Source organism: Tamandua tetradactyla, chromosome 5 (assembly GCF_023851605.1).
Source record: "Tamandua tetradactyla isolate mTamTet1 chromosome 5, mTamTet1.pri, whole genome shotgun sequence".
Lineage (NCBI taxonomy): Eukaryota > Metazoa > Chordata > Mammalia > Pilosa > Myrmecophagidae > Tamandua > Tamandua tetradactyla.
Genome location: NC_135331.1, coordinates 49,039,274 through 49,064,609, shown reverse-complemented (window position 1 = coordinate 49,064,609; position 25,336 = coordinate 49,039,274). Strand labels below are relative to the sequence as shown.

General features: G+C 39.8%; 1 protein-coding gene across 2 annotated transcripts in view; it reads right to left on the bottom strand.

Annotated features, from left to right (window-relative positions):
• Positions 1 to 25,336, bottom strand: part of ARHGEF26 (Rho guanine nucleotide exchange factor 26) — a 181,717-nt gene that overhangs the window by 8,099 nt on the left and 148,282 nt on the right. For both annotated transcript variants that reach the window (XM_077160830.1, XM_077160829.1), the window contains exon 11: positions 11,436 to 11,645. In XM_077160830.1, the coding sequence (XP_077016945.1) occupies positions 11,436 to 11,645 (210 nt within the window). The remainder of the gene's footprint in view (positions 1 to 11,435; positions 11,646 to 25,336) is intronic.

Genomic DNA, 25,336 nt, shown 5'->3' with positions numbered 1-25,336 from the left:
GTGTCATCTGATCTAATCACTACAGTCAGGAGGAAAATGTTACCATGATTATCTCCATTTTCAGAGGGGTTTCGAGTGATTCGTGCTTATTTACAGCAAAACGGCTAGTATGTGCAGAAGTCAAAATACAAACCCAGGCAGAGTGGGATTCAATGGCTGGCCTGGCTGGGGGATTTACAGTTCCTGGTACATAACAGATGCTTATAAAGTAATGAGGAGAAGGCAGGAAGGCAGGACACTAAAATAGACCGAAAGACTTATGTAAAAAAATAAGATGAGACTGGGCCCTAGAGGAGCTGGTGTATCAAGCAGAAAAACGCACAATTTATACAGATACTGACAATGCCATCTTGCTTTTAACTTTGACTCTCTCTAAGACAGGACCAAGAGCTTTACAAATATTTTATAAGGAATGAGTAAAGCACAATTTCCTTTAAAATAATTCCAAGCAAGCACTTACATCCTGATAACATCTCTTTATTGGGATAAAAAATTAGTTTTTTTTTTTTTAAATTAGTTTTTACTCAGGCTCTACTGGAATTTCCAAAGCACAAAGCCAACTGAGAACTAAATTTCTCACGGACAGAAGAACAGTTCACCCTCTGCCTCTCTATAAGCCATGCCCAACAAGTTAGAGACTCATTCTTAGATTACTGCCACATCTGTAAAAGGCCCATTACTGCCATCTGCAGAACTTCCTGGGAGATTTGGAGCTGGGGAAGCAGGTGTCGCATCTAAGACTTTCAAGGTAAGACCTGTCTCTGGCCAGGTCCAGTGGCCAGTTTGGACAGAGACTCTCCCTGCTGCCAGTGTCCAGAAGTCCAGATGAAATCTTTCACTCCCACGGCATGCTGCCTGCATGTCACGGACATCCCCGAGGCACGGCAGCCGCTCACAGGAACTCAAGAAGATAGAACAAGAAACTCCTTGTTGCCTTCGTTGAAAGGAGCTGCCTCTCGCCACTGCTTCCATTGAGTCGGTCTCACGCTGCCACTCCCCACCCCTGAGATGCCGTCAAACCACAGAACGTCCCCCCAGGGTTTCCAAGAACCCTGTCAAAGAGCTCTCTCCCATCGTGAAACAGAAAGCCCTGCATCTCTAAAGCAGGGAGAAGCGTTCTGTTTTAAGATGGAATTCTAAGAGCATGAAAAACCAGAACACAGGCGTACCCATTATTAAATTTAGATGTCAAGCCCCAGGCTTACTCCCAGATAACATTTCTCCAGGGACAATATTAAACAGTCAAGATGAGTGATTTCTCAATCCATCCCACCACGCCCAGTCCACAGACTTTTCCCTTCCCCCAAACAAGGTGAATAACAAGGTGAATAAGTGATGGTGCTCCGGGGTCTACCTGCGGTGCATCAATTCCAAGAGTTGTAAAAGTGAATAAAGCACATCCCTAGCTCTCCACAGGCTTCTCTATGAAGGAGCAAAACTGTAGCACAAAACCCAATACCACGTGCAACGTGCCACTTAAACACATCTCAAGGGAGAGGAAGAAGACAAAGTTGAGAATCTTTTAACTTAAATATCCATACATGTAGTTTTTTTGTAACCTCCAAATTTTCTATGTATGGCATGAAACGATGTGTCTCCAGGTTCCGACTGCAGAGTTCGCTGTGATAGCACTTTGTCCCGCCTCTCACATGATTAATTAGGCACAGTAGGTTTAGACTTAATTGCACAAAGTTCGAATATACTGTAAAGTCCAATTCCCATTGAACTGCTGGGCATCTGTTTGAAAACATTAATACATAGAGAGAATGGAAAGCAGCCTTTGAAATACCAGACAGCGGGACTGCAGATGAGACTGGACTTAACCCCTGCAATGATTTTCCTGACTTTTCAATACAAGTAAAGAGACCTCAGTTGCTCTCTTTAGCCTCCCTTTCATCCCTCCTAAAATGACACTTCACCAGGTATCTTTTGTAATCCTTCCCCCAGTCTACAAATTTACCTGCGGTTCTTTTTGAACAAGTGGATTTTGAAACTTCTATACCCCTGGCCTGTGAAAAAAGTGCTCCGAGCATTTGTTAAGGAGTAGGACTGTGAAAATGGTTGTTTCTGTTCATTCTCACACACATCCATTTAGATTCGTTCCATAAATTGATCCATGAAAGAAAACCCACAAGGTAAAAACTGTGATTTATTGTGAATACTGTGAGATGATGGTTTATGAAACCGTATGCACAATGTGACCATGTCATTGTGAAAATCTTGTTTCTGATGCTCCTTTTATCCAGGGTATGGACAGATGAGTAAAAAGTTATGGATAAAAATAAATAAATAATAGGAGGGATAAGAGGTAAAAAAATTGGGTAGATGGAAATACTAGTGTCAAAGAGAGGGAAGGGTATTGGGCATATTTGAGTTTTTTCTCTTTTCTTTTTATTTGGGGTGATGCAAATGTTCTAAAAATGATCACAATGATGAATATACAACTATGTGATGATACAGTGAGCCACTGATTATACACCATGTATGAAGATTTATCAATAAAAATATTAAAAAAATACTGTATGTGTTAAGATTTATCAATAAAAATATTAAAAAACAAAATAAAACAAAACAAAAACAAACAAAGAAATCCATGAGACTGTATAACATGAGCAGTGCACCCTAAGGTAAACCATGGACTATAGTTAATAGTACAATTGTAAAAAATGTACTTTCCTCAATTGTAACAAATGTAGCACTCTAATGCAAGGTGTTAATAATAGGGTGGCATATGGGAATTTTGCATTTAATGTCTGATTTTTCTGTAAACCCACCATTTCCCTAATAAAAAAAATAATAAATTACAGGGGTGTAAGGGTAGTTCAGTGGTAGAATTCTTGCCTGCCACGTGGGAGACCCAGGTTTGACTCCTGGTCCATGCACTTCCCAAAAAACAAATAAGCAAAACAAACAAACAAAAACTAAGCAATCAAAAATTCAGCAAATGATGCTGCAATAACAGGATCCTCACATGGAAAAATAATGAAGTGGGACCCCACCATACAGCACACACACACACACACACACACACAAATAATAATAATAAATAAACTATAGTAATTGCAAAAAAAAAGGAGCAAGTTCCTTGAGCAGGTACTATGCAAATATAAAGATGATTATTGGTCCTGGATTCCAGGTTCAGCAAAGAAAAATACTGTAACCTACAGTAATACATTCTCCCATGAAAACTGCCTTCTCTAGATTGTAGAGTTTCCTTAAAGGATGAAATATACAATTATGTCAGACATGGTATTTACATTTTTATTCCACCCCATTTACTTCCTCTTGTTAATTAAATCATTAACAGACACTGAATGCGAGCGCGAGAGACTCCCTGCCAACAAAGCCCCTTTATCAAGAGGCCCAGGGACTGGTTGTCTGGACAATTGATAGCACCAACTGCATTCATTAGGGTTTCGAGTTCTTTTTTGTGGAAGAGAAATTTCTAGAAGGATCCTGGATTATGGGTGAAGGTGGTTACATCCTAAAGCTTCACGCAAAATGGGTGAAGAAAGTTTGCGTTAATTACTGAACCCGTCCTAAGCGTCTCATCACATTGGATCAATATGACATCTGAATTCTACCGAAAACTCAGGAAGCCAAGGACAGCACTGCTATACAGGCTCTCCTCTGTGCCAGCTGCAGCCCTCAGTGCTTCATTTTAATGAAAGCAAACAAAGGGGGCTCTCCGGCTCCCACATTCCCCTTGAAGGGCCCAGAGGGAGGAAAATGACAGTGGTAAAACATTCTTCCTTTGTCCATTTACAAAGGAAAAGCTTTGGTATTTTCCACAGACCACTGTCTCATCAACAGCACAAGATTTCTAACAGGCAAACAGATAGGGCATTCTAACATGAGTTAGAGATACATTCTTAAAATAGGGCAACCATATTCTTCACTGCAAAAGTTGAAAAAACAAGTGGAATTTAGGGAAAATTTCCTCCCAGAGCAACAGAGAAGGGAAGATAGAAGCAGTATTTCCTTGCATGTGGCTTCTGTCTTACCTTGCCTTGGATATATAAAAACTAACCGCATTAACTGTGTTTCACTCCCTATAATATTTATCAGGAGCTTGCTGTGTATAAAGCAAGAAAAGGACAAGATTGGAGCTAAATTTGGGGATTAGAAATAATAAAACTGTCCAGCACCGACTGGAGAGAAGGAGTAGGAGGCTATGAGAGTGGGTCACATGATGAGTAAGTGACAGGTTGACTTGGGAGGGAGGGAGTGGAATGGAAACGTGTGAAAAGAGACGAGGGATGTTTGTACAGAAAGAAGTGGCAGATGATGGCTCTGTAAAGAAATAGCAGCACTGTAGCTGGCATCAGGTCTATAGGCTGGGTAACTCACAACTGTCACAGGGGCACCATTTACAGAAAAGCACGTTAGGGAAAGCAGCGGGCGGTGGTGAGGTCTGGTTTTAGACACGCTGGATTTCCGATGAGGAAGTAAAGAGGAATGGTTAGAGCTGCTGGAGGAAAACTAAGAGCACACAGATAAGGGGATCATATCAAGAAGGGGGTTAACCTGAGAAAGAAGAATGGTCAACAAAGTTAAATGATGCCAGAGGCAAAGAAAGAGGAAGGTTGGCTGCTGGATGTGGTAAGGAGGAAGTCACGGTTACTCATTTCTTGGAGCAGCCTCAACAGGTGGCCCAGGAAGAAGCCATACTGAAGGTGGTTAAGGAATGCCTAATATATAGGGGCAATATGAAGCATCCTTGATTCCTCTCTTTCACGCACTGCCACCCTTAACTCATCTGATCCATCACTTGGTTCTTTCATCTCTGTCTTCTCAATAGAATGTTTCTATCTCCACAGATAAAGCAGGGTCCAAGCCATCATCAAGCGTCCCCTCTACCACCCCAACCTCGAACTGTCCTCCCTACCGAAACTTCTGTGTCTTCCAATCTTCCTGTGGTTTCTCAAGGAGAGAAATCCAAACTCCCTCCTATTGCTTATAAGGCTCTAAATCAGGGCCTGTGGTGAAGGGCGAGGCTCTCACCTCTCCTCCCCAAACCATTGAGGACTAAGACTTTTGGAAATCCAACAAAAATGAATTACTTTTAAAATAATCAGTGGTACAACTGCACAATGGAATATTACCAGGTGATAAAAAGAAATGAGCTATCAAACTACAAGAAGATGGAAGAACATTAAATGCCTGTCTGAAAAAGTGATCCCAACTGTACTTGCACATTCTGCAAGAAACAAAACCACAAAGACAATAAAAAAAAAGATCAGTCGTTGCCGGGACAGAGGGTGGCAGAGAGGGATGAAAAACAGGTTGAGTACAAAGTAGTTTTAGGGCTGTGAAACTATCCTGTATGATACTGTAATGATAGATACCTGACAATTAGCATCTGTCAAAACTCATAGAACTGTACAACACAAAGGGAACCTGAATGCAAACTATGGACTTCTATTAAGAGTCATGCCTCCATACTGGTTCATTGATTCTAACAAATGTACCACATTAATGCAAGATATTAATACTAGGGGAAATGCTTGGGGGTGGGGTGGGCAGTAAACGGACCTCTCTGCATCCTCTGTGCAATTACCCTGTAAAACTAAAATCACTCTTAAACAATAACATCTATTAAAAAATAACCACATGCTTTGATGCTTCAGCAATGTCAAACTGCTATAAGTTTCCCATCGCTTCTCGCATCCCAGCCTGTCATGGTTTGTGGATTGATGTTGGCCTTTCAAAGGCCGCACTGCACGAGAATACCTCTGACCCCTTTACCACCCCACTGACCTCTTAAATGACTTATCTCTCTCTCTGGTTCATTCCAACCCTGCCACATTCTCCATGTTCACTGACAACCCAAATTCATCTCCTTAGGGCTTTTGTACCTGCTGTTCCCTTGGCCTGAAGAAGCCTTCCCAGACCATCTAATTTAGAGCTCATCTTTTCCTCCGTCACACTCAACATTCACTCTGGATCGCAGCACCTGGTTTTACTATCTTCACTGCACTTAACAATACCTGATCTTTTTTTCAAAAAAAATTAGGTCAAGATGAAATGCCCTTCCACCATTCCAACCCATTGCAGGCCCGCTGCCCGGGCAGACTGGTCAAAGCTCACTCCTAACTGGTCACCCACCCCAAGGGCAGAAGAGAGGGAGGCATAGGGTCTGCGCCAGAACAGCAGCCCCCAAAGGGCAGGGAAGGCCCCTCTGATGGCTCACTGGTAGTCTTCAGGACTTAAAATAGCACCTGGCAGGAAGATGTTGCCTAATAAAAATTCACAGAATTAACAGGGAGAAATGAAGGCTACTTTTTCGAGGACTTCAGCTGTAAACAGAAGGAGAGATTATGGGCCAGGAGGTCACTGGAGGGTGGGAGAGACAAAAAACACAGCGAGGGAAAACAAGCTAACAAGTGAGCCCACACAGCGAGCGTTCAGTTTCCAAGGGGCGGGAGAGCAGCTTGTGGGGTTTTCTAGAAAAAGAAAGACTGGGGCTGGGCCTGGAGAGGTGAGGCATATTTGGCAATCTGCGGACGTATGTGGGGGTGCACTCTGGGAAGCAGAAAAACAAAAGCAAAGGAACAAGAAGGAGGTTCACAATGGAAAACACTTTTTGGAATGTAATACTTATTAAGCACTTTCATTATAAAATATAGGATACCCTAAATTTGTCATCTGATTTCTTACAATTTCTTTCCTTTTCAGAGTCCCTGGACTTAAAAACAACACCAACAAAATCCGCATTTGAGTGGTCTTTTGCAGTGAACAGCAATGGGCTTCCTGGAATTTCCCTTCTAGGGCTAGAACAAGGCCAAGCTGAAGTAGTAAGGTGGGGGTGGGAGAGTCTCTTGGTTGGCAGCTTTTCAGCAGGAAGATTAAAACTTGTTCCTTATAACAGAGCTCCGACTTAGAGTCAGGGGGTCAAGGTCTAATTCCATCTTGAGCCCTAACTCACTGTTTGGATGACTTTAGGCAAGCCACCTCACCTCTGAGACCCTCCTTTCACATGTGAGGAGAAGTGAGGAAGGTGGACTCTATGACCTATAATTAGGGTGACCACATATTCTATTGTTTAAACAGTCACTTCTGAGAGTCCAAGGACCTAACTGCACCAGGATGACAGGCATAAACTTGAACTACAGACCCTGGGACAACCGAGATGAAAGATCACTTACTGTATATTTTCTCCATCACTAAAATTTGACCCTTTTCTGGAAACATCCACGGGGTCCCTTCTTCATGTTCTATAGCTGGTTGGGCGCTTGGCATATCCCAGGTGCTCCTTAAGTGTTCACCCCATTTCCTTTTGGCAAGCTTGCCTGCATTCTTTATGCAATCAAAGCCACTGAATTGTTCTTCCACAACTGTACTGGCTTATGACAGTATAACTGTTTTTGTGCCAAACAGCTGCACCCTTCCCACCACTCATCTCACATTTTGCAGATCTTCAGGCAGCCTCTACTAACAATACTTTTTCAAACAAGGTAAATGTTTAGGTATGGACCCCATTCTTTTCCAGTGCAAAGAATCAGTAGCTAAAGGATACATACAACTAGTCTGAAGTCCTGCAATTACTTAAGACCAGAGCAGCAGCTAAAACCTCATTTATCTCACCTGTGTTGCTAAATAGACCATATGAAGATACAGGACATATGTGAAACTAACAAACCAACCCACGTATACTCATCCATACATTAGCAAATCTTAGAAGAAAAGAATACATTCTATTTAGACCAAAACTCCAACTACTGGAAAACAGGTGGCCCAGAGCTGGCCTGCATTTTCCCAACACGGCAAATCTCTAGGCTTTTTCTTTTTTCCCCCAAACAATAGAAGAATTTTTTTCAACAGATGAATTTTATTGCATCTCTAAAATATCACAAGTAGGGCTGGGCACCTTGTTATTTCCATAGCTGGACAACTCTCAGTTCTCATTCATCAGCTTGTTGAACTGTTCCTTTTTTCAAGAGCTATAGATACGACCCTCAACTATTGTGATATCCTTGTTTTTAACTGTTGTGGCTTGCTGAATCAAAGCAGCTGAATTTGATACAAGTTCAACGTTATTTCCTTCAAGAATTAACTCATCTTTCTTGGCTTGAGATGAGATATTGAGTAAGCAATGCCTGGCCTCATCAGAACCCAGCAGATACCCTTTACACCAAAGATATTTAGGATTTCAACAAGAGACCCACTCTCCTGAACAATGGCCTTGATGGGGAAGTGAGAATACACAGACCTCATCTCGTACAGGGAGCCCAGTGTAATGCCCCAGTCATCTTCTGTACAGGGCGACAGATGGTGAAAACTGTGACCTGTTTCTTTCTATTTCCCCAGGACTTGTCAACCCAAAGCCTTCTCTTTCTTCCCCAGAAGACTGTCTGACACTGAGGGCATGCAAAAAATGTGTCTCCATTCAGCTGAGTCGTATGGTCTACAGTCATCGCAGCACATGTGGCAAACAGAGTGCGGCTAGATTTTTCAACAGCTTTTATTTTTTTTAAGGAAAGTGCAATTTGTCATATATTTTATTTCAACATCAATGTGATGTTAGGCCTTGAGTGCTTAAAAATCAGCATTTGTGGGCGGGCCACGGTGGCTCAGCAGGCAGAGCTCTCCTGCCATGTTGGAGACCCGGGTTCGATTCCCAGTGCCTGCCCATGCAAAAAAAAATATCAGCATTTGAGAAGCACAATGGCAAACTGTAGATGCAGTTATGTGATAGAATATGGTACGGTTACAGAAAGGAAGGATGTGGAGAGGTACGTAACAAACTGAATAAACCTTGGGGACAATGAATGGTATAAAATAAGCCAGAAACAAAAGAACAAATATGCTAAGGTCTCTTTCAGAAAATGTTTATAAGAAAATGGGAATCTAATGTAAGCCTTTAGAGCGGCCACACTTAGTTTGAGTGGTAAGTGTATTTCTAAATTCTAAGACACTGAGCTATATGTGTATCAGCTGGTATTTCCCTGGAACTTTGAGTAAGTCTGTGACACCTAAGACCCAGAAATGGAGTGCTACAGCCCTGAAAGTTTGCATAGCTACATACAATAATAGCTAAAGAAACTGGAAAGGAGGTCAGGCCCCCATTAGCGCTAAAAACAAAACAAATCTGGCTCGGACTAAGGTAAATCAGAATGCGGGGTAGAAGATGTTACTGTATATACTCCAGACCTGCACCTGCTGTGTGAGACCAAAGGCAGAGAGCTTTATTATGTCTAGAATATAAGTTTTCTGTAACACAATCTAAATCAATCTGTCTGGATAGCTCATTTAAACCACCCAAACTCCTGGAGCCCAGAATGGGAACAAGGCTTTGTAACTCTTTATAGCTTTAATGTAATATCAGGATGCAGCTCAGACTATGGTGGGTTGATAATTACAAAGTATTAATAGAAAAAAATGTTAGTATTTGTCTATTTATTTAATTCTCAACTTCAACTAAGTAAGTGGGGAGGGGAGTGAGGGAGTTACTCCTTCTGTACCCAAAGGGACCTCTGCCTCTTCTGGAATGTTCTCTTGCTATTAATTAAAGAACTCTGAATATGAGTCATATCCATGGGTCCGTGGGTGATACAACGAGATATTCTGAGAACATTCTGATGGAGGAAATGAACATTCATTCAGTCCACAGCAAGTTCAAAAGGCAAGAGGATAAAACAAATGCTACAGGACGTCCCAGAAAAGGCTCCAGCTTTGGTCTAAACAGAACTGGACGTGTCCGTTTATTTCCTACGCTGTTGGAATAATCTAAGCAGCAAGTGGTGGAGAGTCCATAAATCATGAATGGGACAGTCAGGAAAAGCTCTGTGATATGTTGGCAGAGCCCAAATAAAGCACAGACAATCCTTATAATCAGAGAAAAGGGAAATACAAAGTAAAACCAATACTTTCACCATTACTAACTAAATGATGAAAGGGAAATCTACAGTTTCTGAGAATTCTCTAGAATGCCTGGAAGTTTACTAAGCTCCAAGGCATTTAAATCTTTTTTATCCTTGAAGTCATATAATAAAATTCAAAGCAGAGACATGCTCAATTCTCTTTGAAGAGAGCTCCCACCCCCACCCCTGCCCCACATGTATTCACTGGCCAAGGAGTTGAAGTCCTTTTAGTTGTGGAACAAAATGCCTTCTTTCAGCCCTGGTCTTGGGTTTGTCTCATGAGGGTCCACTGAGAGACTAGCAAGTACCACCTCCTTCCCCCCAGAACAGTCCTCCCAGGGGCAGTAAACACAGTAAGCATGTGCAATACTGCCAGGTCTTCTCAACAGTTCCAGTGAAACAAGCACATTAGGGTAAAACTCCTTTTCTTATTCAATCCCCTCTATTAACTCTCAGGAATATTCTATTTTTTCCATTTTCAAACCTGGAATATCTTTCTATCAGCAGCCTGTCCCTCTTATTTTCTCCAGCCTTTGAAAAGTTATTTCTAGCACCAAAAGATGAAAGATGATAGTTTACCATTTTATGTGGACACTGTGCAATTCTAATTGTTTTTCTTATGTCTCTTCTTCTGGATCATTATCCAGAATTAGGATTTAGCATAGTTACTTTTTGTAGAGAAATAACTTTGCATTTAATTCTCTATTAAACAAAAAGGCCACAGTCTTGCCACACTCGTACAGAGTTATTATTTCCCAGCTGCTGATCCATTTTAATGGCAACATGTTGGAACTTTGACTGGAGTGGGAAGCTTATGTAGGAATCTGAGACGATAAAAAGTAAGAGAAATCCCCATTTTCCTCCACTACTGCCTTTTTGTGATCCTACATAATATCTGTCTATATTGGGTGTTATGAGAGGAGGTCTCCAGTTTCTAGACAAATAGATTGGTCAACTATCTTGAAATAGTCCAAATTGCTAGAGTGGACTCTGTAAGGGTGGGGATGGATGTATCCTAATTGCTGGTGAAACTGCAGGCACAAACAGGATGCCTGTTTTTTTTCTGCATAAACTCTGATTGGAAAGAGGACTCGTCAATACATTTCCCTAAACTACGAAATAACTTTTTTGACAAAAATCATTGGGCTTTCTGCTGTCTGGCTGAAGGCTGGTGATTGAGAAATGTCTTCAATTCCAATCTCTAAGAAACCTAGGGTCTGGACTCAAACTACCAGTAGAGTTAGTTATATTCCCTGGGATTATATTTTGGCCCAGGGTTAAAATAAAATAATTTTTTAACCCACTCTACAAAAATAAAGACCACCGCCCCTAAAGCACAATCCATTTAGCAGGCTGTATGGACACAAAATGACAACCTCCACCTCGAGGGGACATCGAGAGAATCACAATGAAAAGAAGAGAATCTGTATAAGCACCAGGCAGTGTTTGGTTCATGCAAGTCACCCAATAAGAAGTCACGACTGTTTGTAGGGAGTCTGCAGACCAAGGGGAAAATTAGGTGGGGAAAATTGATACCAGAGAGTGTGAAACTCTCTCCCTGTACATACTTACTGCGTCTCAGCTCCTAGCAGCATCTCCACTTTCTCATTCGCATGGTTACTAAGGACGGTCAGAGTGAAGAGGTGACTGGCAGAGCTCTGTCTTGAATAAAGCACCATGGAACTGTTCTTCCCTGGAGAAGAATTAAGCTCTTCATTGTCACACGATTCCACCAATAGCTGATCCCTTAAAGAATAATCATTCACATTGTAACTTTCTTCACTGTAAGAAAAAGGAAAAAAGAAAAAAAAGCAAGTCAATTATTCAGCAGATAGGACCGTCAATTTTCAAGAATGGTGACAAGAGGCAATGGGGAGAAGAGGGACAGAAAATTCTTAAAAATATATGAATTAGAATCTGAACTCTATATATGGATTATAATCAAAATAAGGCCTCCCCTCTCCCAACTTAAACGTGCTCATCGCAATTTTTCTGGAATGTACTAAATTGTATCTCAGGTATAAAAGCAATGTTAAAAAATTACCAAGCCTTTAGGTTTCACTCTCACAAAAAGACTTCATCTTAAATCATCCTGGAAGCGCTAAAACCAAGTGACCTGCATATATCCCTGATACTGCTCAAGTAGGTTTACCTCTCTCCCCAGACTTCACAGCTCCACCTGCAAGATGAAGAGGGAGTGCCACACCTGGCTCAGGGTAGCAACGCCTCCTCCCAGCTTCCAAACAACTATGCACACGAGGGAAGAAGAAACACAGAGCTCTGGTTGTTTCTCTCTCCAGTACCCACAGTCACCACCAATTTCCTTTGGAAACCAGCAGGTCTAATCCCAACATGCCCTCTTGTCTCTGCGTATACCCAAGACCCTCAGGTATCCTTCATTCCCCTAAAACGCTCATTTCCCGCCCTCCCCACCTCCCCACCCCTGATCCGGGCCACCTCCTTCAGCTCCTCAGCTCCCGAACCCTTCCCACTGTGCCCTCCAGGAATGCGCAGTCAGCTGCTATATAAAATCCCCCAAACCCTTTGCTCTCTTCTCTGAAAACTGCCTTTACCTTCTTGTCCTATCAGAAACCCAACTGCTCCCAAAGACCACTGCCTCCCTGGAAAGGCACTCTGCCAGGAGGAAGGTGTGGGCCAGGTGCTCTGCTTGCTTCTAGAACATTATCCTTCCCTCTCCCAAAAAGGCCCTGGGGCTTTGCAGTTGATGTATCTCAGTTATCTACAGACCCCACCCCACCCCATGTCCCCAACCATTCTCCATGTTCCCTCAAGAGCTAGTTCCTGGTTCACTGTCTCTCTTCAACACTTATTCCTTCTAATCCTCCATGGTTTCAATTTCCATGTAGCACCTCCATACCAAGACTATGCAAAATATCTCTTATATACAAATCACATGATTTTTATAAAAGGAGGAAGCCGAATAATACACTTTACAAATAAACACAGTAAGGCTTTTTGTTTTAAAGTCATGTTTACAAAAAGCAGAATAGTTGATTTTTGGCAGAGCAGAAAAAAATAAAGAAATCTCAGCAACAATATCAAAACCAAAAAGCAAGATAACAGGTACTTCCTGGTTACTGTCCTTTCTTAGCACCCGCTAGTTACTTTTTTGGTTTGATGCATTTGCACAGGTATAGTAGCTATTTCCAAAGGAATGAAAGTCAGAGAAATACTACGCTGTCCAGTCATCATTCAAGATGACTCAGCTCCAAAAGTTTTCAGCATAAGTTGATTTCACCTGGTTGGCAGTCCTACTAGAATTCAAAACCAAGAGTTCACCACAAACCAATATAAACTAGTATGAATAAATCAGTTAAGACTTGTGCTTTCACTTACATTCCAGAGTTAACATCTTTTTCAGTGTTAGCCTAAATAACAGTAACACCAACCAGCATGCTTCATGGATCCTTTGATCTTTGCCTTTGGGGATAGTTAGCGACAGAAGAAGTAGATAAATTCATAAAAGGTTTTCTAATTGTTCTCTCAACACTGACAACAACAATGGCACTGATGAAGAGGGGAGTGGACATTGGTCCCAGCTTGTGCCTGTTGTATTCTCCAAGGTCCAATATGGATGGTAAACTGCTGCCACACTACTCATAAGCTTTGTGAATCCACGTCAAGGAATCAGTTTCAACATATCTGTGTAACTTTATGATCGAAAGTTCCTGAACAGGGAACTCTGCCTGCTTCTTCCAACTCTGGATTCAAAATAGGATGCGGGAAACATGTTCACCTGTTTTGTTTTTTTTTCTTAAGTGATTCAGGATCAACTATTCAATATCATTATTCTATTTTGATTTGTAAACTCCTTCAATATGTAATAAACAAGTGTTCACAATTTCTTCAGTACTCCTTCAGTGAATTTAATAAAAAAAAAGATGCCATTTTTACAGTAGTGAAATAAGTTGATTATTATTCATCCTGTCAGCCACCATTCAAATTCAATGGAACGAAAACATAAAAGCAGCTCACACATGCTAGCTTTCTTATGCATGTCTGCTCCCTCTCTCACACTCCCTCCCCTGCCACACTTAACCTCATGAAATGAAGGTCCAACATAATCATGAGTATTTTTCCCCTCTCTGCTAAACACTGAATGAAATTCACTCCCCTAACCTGACATGGAATCTTCATGTCAGCTAGCACCTACTATCTCTTTCATTCTAATACTGAAGGGCAACACTGGGTTAAAAAATGAGCTTGAGCAGAAGGAGGCAAGAGAACCTATAGACAAATTTACAACCCTATTTCCCTCCTCTGCTTACTCACCCATGTCCAATCAGTATAAGGCAGCCTAAGCTGGGTTGGGAAAGAAACTCCTTTCCTGAGGGAAGTTGATGCTAATCAGACTTCCCCATGTTTGTCTCTACCATTTACCAATATGCTTTACACAGTCTCTGCAACGATTTGGATCATGTAATTAGGAAGTTAAGCTGCTCAGAAAAAGGCAAATGGAAAAACCACCTTTCCTAGCAGGGAGAAGTTTATATGTAGACTTCCTTTGATTGTCTTCTATGTGCTCTAAGCTTACCAGCTGCTCACCAAAGCCGTCTGTTTTGTGCAAGCAGCAGCTCCTATCAGGTGCAGAATCAAATCTACAGACATCTGCAGCCCTGGGGTGTAAACAGTGATAGGTCTCCCTGCTGAATCCCACTGAAAGTCCTAGTAACCTCTGCTGAGATTTCTTTCTCTTCTTTAACAAAATAAAGAGCTATTGGCGGAGAGCAAGATAAGATGGAAAATACATAGCTCAACTATTTTTGCCTCTGGAAAACATTCTTTGTCAAAAGCTCAGGCAGTGTGTAGTTTTGCTAGATGTAAAATCTAACGTATGCGATAGTAAACATGAGAATAATCGTGGAGAAATACACCGTTCACACTGTGTATCATTTTTTCTATCTGTGGTGTTTTTTGTTCTCCATGATTATCCTTATGCAGCACTTTTAACTTTCTGGCTTATAAATTTGTATAAAAGTTGGAATTTTTAATGACAGACAAATATTTATTAATTTTAAATCAGAAAAACATTTTAAAAATGCATATAACATACATACAATTTTAAAATAATAAAACTACATAAATGCATATGCAGAAGCGAGGGTAAGAATGAGACACTGGCTTCAGCATAGTAATTACTATGGGAAGGAGGAAGAAGGGATGAGGGTAGAGGGCTTCAGGTATGTCTGAAATATTTCACACATCTTTGCTAAAAAAAAAGATCTGACACTAATATGGAAAAAAGTATTTGTTAAATCTGGACAACGGTAAGTTAGTGTCTGATAATTTTCTGTAGGTTTGAAATACCTCACAATTAAAAGTGAAGTACAATTTTTAAATAATAAATGCATATGTATGCAGACAATCGTTACTCCAGGTGTCTGCATATCTAAAGATATGGCTAAACTGATTGCTGGGTAACAGAATATCTTTTCTGCCCTGCATTAAATAGCTGATAATTTTTGGATAGTATCACTGACTGAAAAATACTACAAAGTGAGAGTGAATTCAGTAAAGTGGTTGGGTAAAAATTAATAACTTTCCTACACACAGATAAACCCCAGTTAGAAAGTATAACGGAAGAAGTCTACTAGTTAAAAAACTTGATAAAATATTTAGGATTAAATTTAATAAGTTTCTCTCATTTATAGCCAAAACCTGGGGCTGGAAATCTAACCAGTATTCCCAACTCTTCCTTTAGTAAAAGGGTTAAATCCGATTAAAAAGAAAAGATGTGACCATCTGGATAGACTGGACTCCCCCTGCTCTATAGAACCAGACAAGGAATGAGGAAAAAATGACCAGACTGCAGTCCTGAGGGTGACTGACTGAAGAGGGTCTCCAATATTTCATAGGGAGGAGAGAGGTGGGGAGGTCAGAACGGCGAGAGTAGGATGGGTCTGATCACTGTGTCCCTGACCAGGGGCAGATGGAGATGTGCAGGGAAGGGCAGATCCAAGGAAAGTGACGGCGCCTCTGCTCCAGCCGGGCACAGCTGCTGGCTGCGAAAACCTCCCGGAGAGGCTTCAGAGCTGGCAGTGCCCATAGGGAGTCTGCAGGTATGCCCAATAATCCACCATGAAAAGCCACACACCCAGTGGCTGGGAGCATTCACCTGGCCAGAGGCCATGAACAAAAGCTGTCCCTTTGGGCACAATGAACAGTGAATCTGGTGGGCACTGGGCACTGCAGATCAGCTGCTCCCCTGGGTGCTGCAATAGACTCTCAAGTCCCGTATACTCAGAATAGGCCCCACACGGAGACACTATTCCAAGCCGGCCACTGCAGTAGGGGAGGAGCAGGCCTGAGGGGAGGAGATGCCTCAGGAGTGCCACCTGCCAGGAAGAAGTGGTAAGTATTAGTCTGACAAACTCCCCATCTGCCTAGGGTTTTTGTTTTTCTTAAAATATACGTCTTCTCTCTATATATATTTTACTATTACTTTATTTTTACTATATATATTTTTTATTTTTTTATTTCCTATTATTTATTTTTAAGTTTTCTCTCCATTCTGTGGTCACCAGTTTGAGTTTATTCGCAATATATCTTGTAGTGTCTCCTTCTGACTCTGGGGTCTACTATTGCTGAGGTGTGTCTTTTTAAAATATATATACTTTAAATTTTATTTTATTATTATTGTTACTTCTTTCTGAGTGCATGAGACAAGAATTGAGCGTGGGTCTCCCATGTGGTAAGCAGGAATACTTCCACTGAAATATCCATGCAGCCTGCCTAGCTTTTAATAGACCCTCAAGAAGAATTATATCCTCTAAATGAGATCTGGGCCTTGGTTTTGTGGGAAAATACTGAAAAACCAGGTGCAAAAAGGAATCTTCAATACCAAATAAAGTAAATATAAAACTTGAGATAAGCCAACTTGCAAAATAACCCAATTAAGATCATCAAATGCCCAGAACGCAACAGAAAATCACATAGTATGTGAAGATCCAAGCAGAATGGCCCAGTCAAACAACCAAATTAATCATAGAATATGGAACAACTATTTAAGGGTATTTACAAATAAATAAAGGATATTGGGAAGGCACCAGAGGAGCATAAAGAGGAATTCAAAAGATTAAACAGAAAAACAGCAGAGCTCACAGAGATGAAAGACACAGTAGGCCAAATGAGAAATGTACTAGAGACACACGATAGCGGATTTGAAGAAGCAGAAGGAAAAATAGTGAACTAGAAGACAGAGCAATTGAACTAGAGTGCACAAAAGAACAAACGGCAATATGGAAAAAATGGAACCGGATCTTAGGGAAATGAGGGACAACAAAAGGTGCATAATAAAAGAATCACTGGTGTTGCAGAAGGAGAAGAGAAGGGCAAAGGGCTAGGAAGGTTAGTTGAAGATATAAATGGGAAAAACTTTCCAACCCTTAATAAAAGACATAAATAAATGAGGCCCAACGAGCCCAATGAGCCCCAAACAGAATAAATCCAAACAAGACACATACTAACTATATGGTCTAATGTTAAAGAGAAGAAGAAATACTGAGAAAGCATGAGAAAAGCTATCTACAACATACAAAGGAAAACAGATAAGGTTGAGTCTGGACTACTCAGCAAGGCATCATGGAGGTGAGAAGGCTGTGGCATGATGTGTAAGATCCTGAATGAGAAAGACTTCCAGCCAAGGATTCTTTACCCAGTCAAACTGTCCTTCAAATCTGAGGGAGAGATTAAAATTTTCAGCGGTAAACAAAGACTGAGAGAACTAGTTAACAAGAGGCTGTCCTACAAGAAATACTAAAGGGAGTCCTGTTAGCAAAAAAAAAAAAACAAGAGAGGGAGTTTTGGGGAAGAACACAGAATTGAAAAGTACTTGTATAAGTAATTTAAAGAATAAAAAGAGAGAGAGGGAAAAGAATATATAGATCTGACAATAAAAACCAAAGGATAAAATGGTAGATTAAAAAACTCTTTTACGGTAATAACTTTGAATGTTAACAGATGAAACTCACCAATGAAGACACAGGCTGGTAGAATGGATTTAAAAATATAATCCTTCTGTATGCTGTTTACAAGAGACTCATCTTATTCCCCAAAATATGAACAGATTAAAAGGATGGGAAAAAGGAGTTCTATGCAAACCCTAACAAAAAGGAAGCAGGAAAAGCTATACTAATATCAGATAAAATAGAATTTAAGTGTAAAGATGCCATAAGAGACAAAGAAGGACTACATATGAATAAAAGGGACAACTCACCAAGAGGAAATAACAATCATAAATGTTTATGCTCACAATCAAGGAGTTTCAAAGTACATGAGGCAGACATTGGCAAAACTGAAGGGGACTATAGATATTTCAAAAATAATAGTGAGAGACTTTAATACATTACTATCCACTACAGACAGAACAACCAGACAGAGGATCAAAAAAGGAAACAGAGAACTTAAATAAACGATAAACTAGCAAGACCTAATTATACATATATATTATACATGTATATATATCATATATACATGATACATATATATCATGTATATATGTAATTATACATACATATATATCATTACACCCCAAAACACCAGGATATACATTCTTTTCTAATGCGCATGGAACATTCTCCAGGGAAACTAAAATAAATCTTTATTAATTTAATAAGAATGAAATTAACCAAAGCACTTGCTCCGACCACAATGGAATGAAGCTGGAAATTAATAATCACCAAAGGACCAGAACTTTCACAAACATATGGAGATTAAACAACATACTTTTAAATAATCAGTGGGTCAAAGAAGAAATTGCTAGAGAAACTGGCAATATCTGGAGTCAAATGAAAATGAGAATGCAACATATTAACACGTGAGAACTCAGGCAGCGCTGAGAATAAAATTTATTGCCCTTAATACCTATATTAAAGAACAAGAATGAGCAAAATTCGAGGACTTAAATACTTACCTGAAGAAATTAAAGAAAGAAAAACAAACTAATCACAAAACAAATAAAAGAAGAAAAATAAGAGAGATTAAGACAGAAATAAATGAAGGGGAAAACGAACAAACAAAAAACAATAGAAAGAATAAAAAAAAAGTTGTTTTTTTTTAAAAATCAATAAAATTGATGGAACCCTAGCTAGACTGACAAAGGAAAAAAGAGAGAGGATGCAAATAAGCAAAATCAGAAATAAGAAGGTGTTCACTACCATGGATCCTGAAGAATTTTTTAAAATCATAAGAGAATACTATAAACAACTATATGCCAATAAATCAGACAACTAAGATGAAACTGAAAAATTCCTAGATATACATGAACCATCTGGACTTACTTGAGAAGAAACAGAAAATCTCAACAAACCAGTTATAAATAAACAGACTCATTCAGTCATCAAAAATCTTACTACAAAGAAAAACCAAGGATCAGATGGCTTAAGAGGGGAATTTTATAAAAAATTCCAAAAACAACTAACACCAATCCCTGCTCAAATTATTCCAAAAAAATTGAAGAAAAGGAATGCTACTTAACTCATTTTATGAAGTTAACATCAACTCTAATATGAAAACTGGATAAAGACACTGCAAGAAAGGAAAACTAAAGACCAATCTCCTTAATGAACATAGATACAAAAATTCTCAACAAAATAGTTGCAAATTGAATTCAATGACATATTAAAAGAATTACACATCATGACCAAGTGGGGTTTACACCAGGAATGCAAAGGTAGCTCAATACAAGAAAAAAATCAGTCAACGTAATACAGCACATTAACAAATTGAAAGGGAAAAAAAAATCACATGATCATACTGATTGATGCTGAAAAACCATTAGACAAAATTCAGTATCCCTTCTTGATAAAAATACTTCTAAAAGGTAGGAATCAAAGGAAACTTTCTCAATATCACCAAAGGGCATATATGAAAAACCCATGGATAGTATTATATTTATCCATGAGAGATTAAAAGCCTTCCCCCTAAGATAGGGAATGAGACATGAATGCCCATTGTCTCCACTATTATTCAACATTGTATGAGAAGTCATGGCTGGAGAGATTAGACAGGAGAAAGAAATGAAAGGCATCCAAATAGGAAGTGAAGAAGTAAAATTTTCATTATTTGCAGATGACATGATCCTATACTTAGAAAACCCTGAAAAATCTACGACAAAGCTACTTGAGATAATAAAGTCAGCAAAGTGGTGGTAAACAAGATTAGTGTACAAGAATCAGTAATGTTTCTAATCACAAGTAATGACTTATCTGAGGAGACAATTAAGGAAAAAATTCCATTCAAACTAGTGACCAAAAGAAATGAGGGATCTGGGAATAAGCCTAATAAGGGATGTTAAGGACCCGTATACAGAAAACTATAAAGCATTGCTAAAAGAAATTAAAAATGACCGAAATAGACAGAAAGACATTCCACGCTCATGGAAAGGAAGGCTGAATGTTGTTAAGATGTCAGTTCTATACAAACTCATTTATTGATTCAATGAAATACCAATCAAAATCCCAGCAACCTTCTTTGGAAAAGCTAGTTATAAAATTTGTTTGGAAAGAGAGCCTGAATAGCTACAGATATTCTAAAAAAAAAAAGAGAAAAGTGAGAAGACTAACACTTCCTGATTTTAAATCTTACTATAAAACATAGTAGTCAAAACAGCATGGTACTGGTACAAAGATGGAAGTATCGACTAATGGAATTGAACCAAGAGTGAGGAGACAGACCACCAAATCTGCGGGCAATTGATCTTTAATAAGACCTCCAAATCGACTGAACTGGGATAGAATAGTTTTTCAATAAATGGGCTTGGGAGAATTAGATATAGTAGCCAAAAGAATGAAAGAGGATCCCTACCTTACACCCTATACAAAAATTAATTCAAACTGGAATAAAGACCTAAAACTTCTACAAGAAAACGTAGGGAAGCATCATCAAAAACTAGTAATTGGAGGTAGCTTAAACTTTATGTCTAAAGCACAAGCAGTGCAAGTAAAAAATAGATAACTGGAAATTCCTTAAGATCAAGAGCTTCTGTGCCTCAAAGAACTTTGCAAAAAGGTGAAGAGAGAGACTTCCGGAGAAGATGGCGGCTTAGTAAGATGCGCGGGTCTTAGTTTCTCCTCCAGAACAGCTACTAAAGAAACAGAAACAGTACAGAACAGCTCCCAGAGCCACGACAGAGACCAAAAAGACAGCGTACCCCATTCTGGAATGGCTGAACCGGCTGGGAGAATCCACTGCGGTGAGATCCCCGAGGGGTGCGTGCTTCCCTGGGCCGTGGCGGCTGGCGGCTGGAGCCCCTCCCTCCCTCCTTCCCAGAACAGCTGAGAGATTGGGACAGGCAGTCCCCTCAAGCCGCGGCGGCCGGCGCCCCACCCAACGCGAGGCCTCCCGGGCCGGCTGGGAGATTTGGATCGGAGGTCCCCCAAGCCACGGAGGCCGGCAACCTGGGTCCCTTCCACACACGTGGCTTCCCGGTCCGGCTGGGAACTTTGGATCGGCACTCCCCCAAGTCACAGTGGCCGGCGCCCCCCCCCATGCACGGATTCCCGGGCCGGCTGGGAGATTTGGATCAGCACTCCCCCAAGCCATTCGGCTGGCGACCCTCCCCCACAGTGAGAGTCTTCCAAAGTTAAAGGAGCCACAGCATCTTTTACTGGTGGGACTCGCAGACAGACGAGCGCCATTTACTGGGCAGGATAAGAAAAACAGAGCCCAGAGATTTCACAGGAAAATCTTTCAACCTGCTGGGTCCCACACCCAGGGAAATCTGATGAAATGTGCAGACAACAGCAAAAAATAACGGATCACGCCAGGAAAATTGAAGATATGGCCCAGTCAAAGGAACAAACCAATAGTTCAAATGAGATACAGGAGCTGAGACAACTAATTCTGAATATACGAACAGAAATGGAAAACCTATTCAAAAACCAAATCAATAAATTGAGGGAGGACATGAAGAAGACATGGGCTGAAAAAAAGAAGAAACAGAAAGTCTGAAAAAACAAATCACAGAACTTATGGGATTGAAGGACAAAGTAGAAAAGATGGAAAAAACAATGGATACCTACAATGGTAGATTTAAAGAGACAGAGGCTAGAATTAGTGAACTGGAGGATGGAACATCTGAATTCCAAAAAGAAACAGAAACTATAGGGAAAAGAATGGAAAAATTTGAGTAGGGGCTCAGGGAACTGAATGATAATATGAAACGCACAAATATACGTGTTGTGGGTGTCCCAGAAGGGGAAGAGAAGGGAAAAGGAAGAGAAAAACTAATGGAAGAAATTATCACTGAAAATTTCCCAACTCTTATGAAAGACCTAAAATTACAGATCCAAGAAGTGCAGCGCATCCCAAAGAGAATAGACCCAAATAGGCGTTCTCCAAGACACTTACTAGTTAGAATGTCAGAGGTCAAAGAGAAAGAGAGGATCTTGAAAGCAGCAAGAGAAAAACAATCCATCACATACAAGGGAAACCCAATAAGACTATGTGTAGATTTCTCAGCAGAAACCATGGAAGCTAGAAGACAGTGGGATGATATATTTAAATTACTAAAAGAGAAAAACTGCCAACCAAGACTCCTATATCCAGCAAAATTGTCCTTCAAAAATGAGGGAGAAATTAAAACATTCTCAGACAAAAAGTCACTGAGAGAATTTGTGACCAAGAGACCAGCTCTGCAAGAAATACTAAAGGGAGCACTAGAGTCAGATACGAAAAGACAGAAGAGAGAGGTATGGAGAAGAGTGTAGAACGAAGGAAAATCAGATATGATATATATAATACAAAAGGCAAAATGGTAGAGGAAAATATTATCCAAACAGTAATAACACTAAATGTTAATGGACTGAATTCCCCAATCAAAAGACATAGACTGGCAGAATGGATTAAAAAACAGGATCCTTCTATATGCTATCTACAGGAAACACATCTTAGACCCAAAGATAAACATAGGTTGAAAGTGAAAGGTTGGGAAAAGATATTTCATGCAAATAACAACCAGAAAAGAGCAGGAGTAGCTATACTAATATCCAACAAATTAGATTTCAAATGTAAAACAGTTAAAAGAGACAAAGAAGGACACTATCTACTAATAAAAGGAACAATTAAACAAGAAGACATAACAATCATAAATATTTATGCACCGAACCAGAATGCCTCAAAATACCTGAGGAATACACTGCAATCACTGAAAAGGGAAATAGACACATATACCATAATAGTTGGAGACTTCAATTCACCACTCTCATCAATGGACAGAACATCTAGACAGGATCAATAAAGAAATAGAGAATTTGAATATTACAATAAATGAGCTAGACTTAACAGACATTTATAGGACATTACATCCCACAACAGCAGGATACACCTTTTTCTCAAGTGCTCATGGATCATTCTCAAAGATAGACCATATGCTGGTCACAAAGCAAGTCTTAACAAATTTAAAAAGATTGAAATCATACACAACATTTTCTCGGATCATAAAGGAATGAAGTTGGAAATCAATAATAGGTGGAGTGCCAGAAAATTCGCAAATAGGTGGAGGCTCAACAACACACTCTTAAACAACGAGTGGGTCAAGGAAGAAATTGCAAGAGAAATTAGTAAATATCTCAAGGCGAATGAAAACGAAAACACAACATATCAAAACCTATGGGATGCAGCAAAGGCAGTGCTAAGAGGGAAATTTATTGCCCTAAATGCCTATATCAGAAAAGAAGAAAAGGCAAAAATGCACACTCCAATTGTAAAGTAATCATGTTAAAACACTGAAGGAAGCTACATCTGAGCTATAGGTTTTTTTTTTTGTTTACTATTATTATTACTTTTATTTCTTTTCTCTATATTAACATTCTATATCTTTTTCTGTTGTGTTGCTAGTTCTTCTAAACCGATGCAAATGTACTAAGAAATGATGATCATGCATCTATACGATGATGTTAAGAATTACTGATTGCATATGTAGAATGGTATGATTTCTAAATGTTGGGTTAATTTCTTTTTTTCCGTTAATTAATAAAAAAAAATAAAAAGACGTTCTCGAGATTTATCTGAAATAAAAACAATTTTCTGCATAGATCTTTCAAATGGTATCACTTTTTAACCTATCCAGAAGCTCCCTCTCCAAAGACTTTGTTTTAAACCATCACATGTCCTGAGGACACCTTTACCTGAAGGGGGTGTCTCCAGGACACATTTCTCATGAGCAGGCAGCTGCCTGTGCTTTCCTTAAACCCTCAGCTTACATGCCAGTGAAGCTGTCTTGGAAGATTATTGTGGCCCAAACCCCACCCTATCCAGCGACCCAGATTTCCCCATTGTTTTGCTGGACTCCTCCAAAGAATCGTGAAGTTGAACCCCTGTGACATCATGAAATTCTATCTTTTCGAAGCTCCTGTGACATTTCTCAGTTATCATCTTTGGGATCATTCCTCAAGATCCTCCAAGACCTCTCTGCTCTTCACTCAGGGATTTAACTTCATTGCTCTACCGTTCTCCCTCAGAGGAGGTCATGGGGCTTTATAAGATCAAAGGAGAGACCTCCTTCTTTCTTCCCAGATACAGATGAGACCCCTTCCTCTTGAGATTTCAATTTGCTTTTCCTTCTCTTTCCAAAAGCATGATTTGTAATCACCCACACTCTAACTTGTGGTTAATCAGAATAAAAATACTCTAGTTAAACACTTCTTGGATGAAGACATTGGACTATGCTCACATTTATTTCAAGTTTGGCTGAAACACTTTTTCACTGAAGTTGATTTCAGTTTCAAAACTTGGTTTAGAATTATACAAATTAACTTTTATTGGAATAAGATACAATTTCCAAGTAATGAACCCAACACGGAGGGTAAGAGTATGGGCTTGACTTGGAGAGTAGTAACAACCAAACTCCACCACTCACTTTCCTTGTGATTTTGAGCAAAATAGATCTTCTCTATCTTCAGTTTTCTCACCTGTAAATGGGGATTACACCAGTACCACCCTCGTGGATTGTTTTGAGGACTAAATGAGATAATATAATACATTTACAACCTCATTGTGTGTTAAGCCCTTACAATTATGCCTGACTCACAAAATGTATCCAAGAAACGTTAGCTATTATTTTTTATTTTCCTGACAGAACACTGTGTATTTAAATGACCTGCCATTTTGTTAAAAGCCTGATAATTATAGAAGCTGTGCACTTGGGCAAGGGGACTAAGCATCATTACAGCTAAATACCTGTATTTATCAAGAAATTCTTCATCTGGCAAATGCTCTGACTAGCAAGAACAAGGCATGATATTTATCCACTGGCTGATTTCAAACAGCCTTACTTGCTCAGTTGCTCAAGATAATTCTGAAAGACTAACAAGCATGTCACACATTTCCTATTTCATTGTGAAGAATATGACAAATAGTGGAGATGAAGGTTACATTCGTTGTTACGATAAGGATATGCTGTGATTCACTGTCACCAAAAAGGCTGGCCAGTGACTGACTCAACAGGACCAGAA